The sequence below is a fragment of the Terrapene carolina genome, unplaced genomic scaffold (genome assembly GCF_002925995.2).
Source record: "Terrapene carolina triunguis isolate 2854851 unplaced genomic scaffold, T_m_triunguis-2.0 Scaffold95, whole genome shotgun sequence".
In the NCBI taxonomy this organism is placed as follows: Eukaryota; Metazoa; Chordata; order Testudines; family Emydidae; genus Terrapene; species Terrapene triunguis.
Window position 1 is genome coordinate 24,941,509 of NW_020664446.1, and position 7,500 is coordinate 24,949,008.

The 7,500-nt window shown below is 37.9% G+C and overlaps 1 protein-coding gene across 12 annotated transcripts in view; it reads right to left on the reverse strand.

Annotated features, from left to right (window-relative positions):
- The window catches only part of EBF3 (EBF transcription factor 3), a 132,334-nt gene that overhangs the window by 1,746 nt on the left and 123,088 nt on the right, over window positions 1-7,500 (reverse strand). For 4 of the 12 annotated variants that reach the window (XM_029911336.1, XM_029911335.1, XM_029911334.1 and 1 more), the window contains exons 14-15: window positions 6,319-6,504; window positions 5,710-5,907 (exon numbers count right to left, since the gene is read on the reverse strand). In XM_029911336.1, coding sequence (XP_029767196.1) covers window positions 5,710-5,907; window positions 6,319-6,504 — 384 coding nt within the window. Of the gene's footprint in view, window positions 998-5,709; window positions 5,908-6,318; window positions 6,508-7,500 lie in introns of all 12 variants that reach the window. The other 8 variants (XM_024213282.1, XM_024213281.1, XM_024213280.1 and 5 more) reach the window with 3 other exon arrangements.

The window sequence follows — 7,500 nt, forward strand, 5'->3', positions numbered from 1 at the left end:
ATGATTTGAGCTCCAAGCAATTTTGGTTTGATGTACTCTGAAGGCAGCTGTACTAGTTTATCTTATAAACTCAAGCGCCTTTAAAACTCTGGACTACATCTTAAGAGCTACATTTTATAAATAGATTTTAAATTTAGATTCTTTGTTTTTCCCAATTAGATTTATGAAACAAGTCTCAACATGAAAAAGTTTTTTTTTTTTAAAACTTGTTCATCTAGTATGTAAAAACTGGACTCCAAAAGATGCCATATCATATTAGCTTAATATAACAATGTAAAGATTTGAGTAATATAAAAATATGTATGCTGGCAGGGAACATTTCCATGGAAATCATCTATATTCTATATATAAAGTTTCCATTAAATATGCTGCACTCCATAGTTGTATTAGGCTGGGTTAGGCAAACATGCAGGTAGAAGCAAAGTATGTGTCTGTCTTGTACGTGGAAAAGCTAGTCACAGGTTTACAGCTGAATTTACACGCCAGATTCTCTTGCGTTCTGGGCCCTTATGCCATTCTGACAACAAAAAGGTCTTGGATGGTAGCCAGATCTTGCCAGGTGTGAATGCCCCTGGTAAGGCAGAGCTTTCAGTTGGTGTAGAGCTGGCACAGCTAACCCATGTCACATCTCTATGCCGCCCCAGGGCAGGAGGCAGGTAGGGGACTTGGTCAGAGTGTAGCATGCTTCATATTCTCCAGTTGACATACGGTCTCCTTGGGAATCACTGTCAGCTCACATAGGTTAGAACAGCCTAGGGCCAGAACCATCACAGACTGGCCCAGAGAATCTGGTAGTTGAGAGCCATCCTTCTCTTCTGTGCCGAATAGGTTTCAACGTAGGAGAGAATCTGGGCCTATATATATTCAGAATCATTAAGGAGATGCCATCTTGTTCTGTCTCAAGGTGATACTGAAGAAGCAACAAGAAAGTACTGCCAAGTCATATGTCCTCCATTGGTCCTTGACTCTACCTGTTTCTCTCGTCCAAAATAGAATTCTGAAAAGTATAATTTAACAGGGGAAATCCAATTTTTTTTCAGAAGTTGTGTGCATAAATATATTAGTAATGAACACAACAAACTGATACTAATTTTTGTAACTCCTAACTATGTGCAAGTATAGGTCATACAGTGCAGGAATTTGGGTTATCTATTGCATAACTGCATTTTCTGGAAAAATTCTACATTGTTTCTTTTTTAACAAAAAATATTGTTAAATGTGATGACTTTTTTTGTCACACTTAGAGGTTTTAGTCAGCTGTGGCCTTCTGGTGCATAATTAAACTAATACTATTTGTGCACAGAATAAAATTGGTTACCTTTACATTTCCCTCAATATACTCCCCAAAGAGTGAATTCTCTCAGTGTTGTACTATCAAGCTGCTGGTCAGACAAACTGAGATCAAATCTCTTTCCAAAGAAGAATTTACTTAGTCCTTTCAGCAAGGAGCTTATGATTTGTCTTTTTGTTGTGTATTTGTACAGCACCTAGCAGTCCTGGTTCATGACTATGGCTCCTAGGTGCTATGGTAATGTAAGTAATAAATAATAGTAATTTTCTTCACCAGGCGAATAATAATTCTAATTTTAAAAAGAATATTGAGTATGTTTTGCTCTGCATTGCAACCATATATTAAACCAATGTGAAATATCTTTCACCATCTACAAACTATAAATTATATTAGAAAATCAAGTCTTAAATACATTTTGCATTTCTGAGTCCACAGCTGGCCAGAGCTTTCTTGCTAAAAAATAATATGCAGCACCATAAATAGGTATTGTGCTTATTGGACGGGGAGGAAGGGGAGGGGGAGGGGAGGCTTCTGCCCCAAAGAACTTACAATCTAAAGCTCTGATCTTGCAAAGACTTATGTACTTGCTTAAATGTTATGAACGTAAGTTGTCCCACTGAAGTCATACAAAGTTGACAGGATTACTCACATGACTAAAATGAAGCATGTACAGAAATGTGTGTAGGATCAGGGCCCAGGGCCCCAATCTTATAGACCCTTACTCACATGAGTAGTTCTTACTCATACTAGTAGTCCAATTGAGGTTAAACAAATAACTTACTCTAAGAGTAACAGTTTATAGAATCTGGTCCTAAATAAGATGTAACTTGGCAGATGATGTATGTAAGCACTGGGGAAAGTGGAATGGAAATAAGAGTGACCATTAAAAGGCAAAGGAGCTTGGAGCAGCCCTAACGATGCTTATGTTGGGGGCTGAAACTTCACCTGGATATGGGGAGAAGAAAGATGGTTTTAAACCATTTTGTCTCTCCCTCCAAGTCATTACAGATGTGCCGAGCAAAGTATTATTTTCTCACATTCAGCCAAATCCAGTAATTGGTTTGCCTAACAGCAAGGGCCACAATAAACCCCAGTGAACCTTACAATGCCATTACTCATTTGTACTAAGGGCTGTATTGTGTGGGATATTGCAGGGCTTAATTCTGTGACCTCTTCTGTTCAATGTGTGTACAAGGCCTCAAGGGGAGGCCATGAGACAATTTGTGTTACAATGACGTTGGTATGCTGGTGACCTTTTACACTACCTCTCAGACTTCTTTGGACCTGGACAGTACAATCAATCAGGTTTGCTAGCATTGGATGAGAGCAAGCGGGTTGAGTCTTAAGCCAGACAAGAGGCTATGCAGGGAGAAACAAACATGACAAACAGTGATATCTGCCCCTTTAACTAAAGGGGCATATCGCCTTTTATAATTCAGGTCCAAAATCTTTTAGACCCCTGGCTGCTTCTGGATCTTCAGATAAACAGCAGTGAACAAGAGTTCTTATTTCTGTCTTTCCTTGACTAAATAGGTGTGACCATTCCTAATGATGCAGAGATGTCAACCATTATTTATGCTTCTTTCACCTCCAGATTCGATGATATAAGCACCCTCCATATAGGGCTTGAAGATCACTCCAGAACTTCAACTGCTGCAAATGGCAGTTGCCCAATTTCTTATTTTATTTCAGTTTATAAAATCTGCTGATCAGGAAACTCTCTAGTTGTGTGTAAGACACTTATTAACACACTTCAGAAATTGACTCAGTGTCAATAAATGACTATTTGAAAAAAGGAGAAATCCTCCAAATAACCCTTCATGCAAAAGCCCTTGTGGTGTTTGATTAGGGAAGCACATATGACAGTTCAGAAAGTGCACTCGCTTCCCATTCATTTTTGGTACATTTCAATTCAAGGTGTTGATTTTGAACTGTAAGTGTCTCTATAGTTTGTATGCTGGATATTGTACGGACCCCCTCTTTATTTGTGTGTTTATGTCAAGCTAGGACCCATAAACCGAAAGTCCTTAAAGTCTTGGGGTAGGAGTAGGACATTCACATTGGATGCAGAGTGATCTCACAATGCCTATGCACTTCTTAAATCCTGCTTAAGCCCTCAAAATAGGGCTTATGTGGGATGTAAATGGTTCGTGGACCTTGACTGGCTCCCTGGAGTGGGGTGAATTTCACACCCATGCGTTTTTAGCCTTCACCTCAGGAGTTTGCTTCTCTCTTTGGTTTGACAAAACCAGAATATGTTGCTGCCAGACATATGTAGTTACTTGGGGCCAGATTTTTGAAATTACTTAGGTGCCTAAAAATAAAGATAGATGTCTAGTGGAAGTTAGGCGCCTAACTTGTTTAGAGCTTTTGGAAATTCCACTAGATGCTTATCTATATTTTTAGTTGCTTAAATACCTTTGAAAATCCAGTCTCTGAGGGTTCGGTTGTTTTTTGTTGGGTTTTTTTGGATGGGGAGTGTTCAGTGGGGAGGCTCTCTTATTGTCATTATGTACATTTCGATCATTTTAGTAGGCATTTTCAGTTTATTTTATTATCCGGCTAAATGGATGTTGACAGACTCATGTGGAAAAATATATAAATAAATACTGCATACAAGATAGCTGCCCAAATATAATATACTGTGTTTTCTGTGTATCTTAATTTATTTTCATTTGGTTCTTAAATTTTACTTAGGCATATGGAATGGTGGTGGGGTTTGTTTGGGGTTGTTTTTTTTTTGGATGATCTTATAAGTGGATGGCACTTTTACAAGAATATGGGTTCTACCTGGCATAGTTTTTTGATTTACTTTTGACACAGTAAAGATTTACTATGCCATTAATTGATAGTCTAACTGTTGTTCTTTTAGGCAGTCCTACAATCAGATCTTTATAGCTGAACCCTTAGGCCTGCCTGGATCCAACTGCAGGTCAGCACTTAGATTGTCTGCTCTTTGGCGCAGGGATGGTGGCCAAGATTTTCAGAAATCACTAGTGATTTAGGTGCCTCGATTTTGGGAGTGCCCAACTTGAAACCCGAAGAGTCTTGATTTTCAGTGAGCACATCTGCAAATTGGCCCCATTGAAATGTGTCAAGTTGGACACCCAAAAATTAAGGAATGCAGAATCACTAATCACTTTTGAAAACCATGGCCTGTGTCTTCATCTGTGTTTGGAAAGTGTCTGGTATACTGTGGGCACTATTGCAATGTAAACAATAATGTTGTAAATTTTTATGGGGAAATGTGGGTCTAAACCTAGGAGGTTTCAGTGCCTGCAATCCCATCTGACTTCAGTGGGAGGTGAAGTGTTTCAATTCAGCACAGAGACTTGTGGGAGGGATAGCTCAGTGGTTTGAGCATTGGCCTGCTAAACCCAGGGTTGTGAGTTTAATCCTTGAGGAGGCCATTTGGGGCAAAAATCTGTCTGGGGATTGGCCCTGCTTTGAGCAGGGGGTTGGACTAGATGACCTCCTGAGGTCCCTTCCAACCCTGATATTCTATGATTGGGCCTTATATTTGAAACAGTTACACAACTAACCCTTTTGAACTGTTCAAATTAATCAGGCATTACTTATCATCCATACTTTGAGAAATGTCATAAAAAGGGAAAGCCCTTTGTGGATGTTCTTATTCCTCTTATAAATTTGCATTGCACCATAATTCTGCCCCAATGCCATTAGGTGACCAAGTGAATTCTGCAACTGATTTATAAAAATACCCATGATAATGCCCATACAAAATCACACAAACAAAAAAGCAGAAGCTTAGAGTTACCTGTTTTAATTAAAACCTTTCATTTTTCACATAGGCCCAAATCCTGTATCTAGTTTAACATGGCAATAATGGACCCATAAAGCCCAACAAGACATGCAAATTGGTTAAACCTGGTTAGTCAATACCAGGGAAGGTCAGCCCATTGAGCAACAGTTTCAACCAGTTTCCATTTTTTGACATATGTTAAAATAACAATTACATCATGCGTACAAATAGGGGAAAATATATTATTTTGTAATACTACAGTTAAAAATGTTCATCAAAAATGTATGCAGAGAATGTATAAAGAAATGCAAGGAGTGTACATGATCTGTAAGGAGCATTCAGAGACGTGTGTTTAGTTTAAAGTTTAATTTATTTAACCTAAAGGGAAAATGCCAGGAAAGCAGCTACTATATCCTTTAACGCAAGAATTAAAATCAAACTAGGATTTGCTTCAAATTTTAGCATATTTTTGTGCTACTGTTTTTAGTATGACATTCTTGCATTTATATTGCAGAACCAGAAAACTAAGACTGTTGTCCTTTCTAATTTCAGTTTAGATCAAAAGGCACTGCTCTCCAAAAAGACATGATTATAGAGTTTTAGTGTATGCACTAAAAAGCCTGCAATACACAAAAAAATGAGAGATCCAGCTCACCTTGAAGTCCATTTCCATTTGCACTGGTGCAAGATGGTGGAGGAGAGGCTTGGGGCCTGACAACTGGAGCAAAGGCGCTCTTTTGTTTCACTGCAGAGATGACATTGGCAGGTGAGAATGAGAAAATGCCGTGTGTACTGCTACAGTTTGAAGGGAGGGTGACCGAAGAGGCTGCCATTGTAGGGCTTGACGGCACTACTGCAATAAAGCAAAAATAATCAGGACTCAGATTGAGGTTTTTCATGGCAAACATGGAAAAAGAGAGTGATAGGGCCTTGCCTCTTAAAATATTGGAAAAAAAATATATATATATATAATATATAAAAATAAAAATAATGAAATGCCTTGGCTTGGCCACTCTCTGGATAACAGGCAAACTCTTTTGTGTTGGACTTTTGTTACAAATTGTGCAGTCCGATTTTTTGTCTCTGAGATCGTATTATGGCAAATAAAGATCAATTTACTATATTCATTTTTACGTCCAGCCTCCAGAGTCACCCCTCCTTTTATCCAGTAGCTCACATTATAAAAATCAAAACAATGCAAGTATCTGATTTTGTAATAAACATGAATCTATATGATGATGTGTTACCAAAAATAGACACTTACTGCCATAAGGAGAGTTAGCTGAGGAGCCATTAAGAAATCCAGGGGAACCGGGTACACCTAGATTGGGCATGCCGGCATTGCCATATCCATTCATGCTATTGCTGACTGTGTTGTAATTGGACTGCTGAGGAGTACTGCTTGGAACATATCCTCGCGGGGAAACACTGCTTGTGTTGCGACTGTAACCTACTGTGTTAGAAAACCCCCCACCCCGAAAAAAATAATGTTATTATTTATAATATAAACTTAGAGGGCTGGGGGGGGTTCCTCATGCATCATATATTACAGAGTTTTAATTGATTGCACAGCTTTGCTCTAAGTTGTCTGTTACTGCCCTATCAACTCTTGCAGTTTAAGATAACCTTATCATGCCAACCTTACTTAAATCATCTGCGAGCACTCTATGTTGTCTCTCCTCCTAGCATAGACAGCCAACAAAAGCTCTCTTCGATCCAAGCGTGTCAGTTTCCTTCACATTTGCCTTTAGTAGCAATTATCAACAGGCTTGATTCCTGGTTTGTACCAACATACTGGATGAACTTTCAGCCTCTCCAGACCTTCAAATGCCATAGCTGACAGGAAAAAACTTGTTTGTTGCAGTGATTTAACTTTAAAAGGCTGTTTTGGGGTCTTCATTTTTATGATTGATATTTTTATACTAACAATAAGCTAGTACTTTCATAAAGGTGCATGTTTCTGTGAAAACTAACCCGGAATCAAGGTGGAGAATGTTTACGAGATTTATAGCTTGAAAGTGGATTAAAAGACACATTCTTTTGTAAGAGGAGACAAAGCAGAATTGGGATTTCAAACCATAGAAGATTAGCATGAATTTATTCTCATCTGTGCAATCAATTTATAATTATGTTGTAAGCAAAAATATATGGGTTTGTACATACATAGGAAGCTGTTTTTACTCCTTTCATTAGTATAAAACTTAATTTAAAATGCAGTTTGCTATATGTATGTTAAGTTAGAAAATTTAAATTAAGTTACAAGGATTGTATTTTTATATATGACATACCTACATTTGTATAAAATGTGCTTACATTTATAAAAATATCTAAAAATATCAGTGTGGGCAAATTAGATTTGTCTGTGTAAATGTTCAATAAACATGTGGAGGATATCCAGACATAGTTGCTTTGTAATATAAATATATTATGTGTATATATACACATT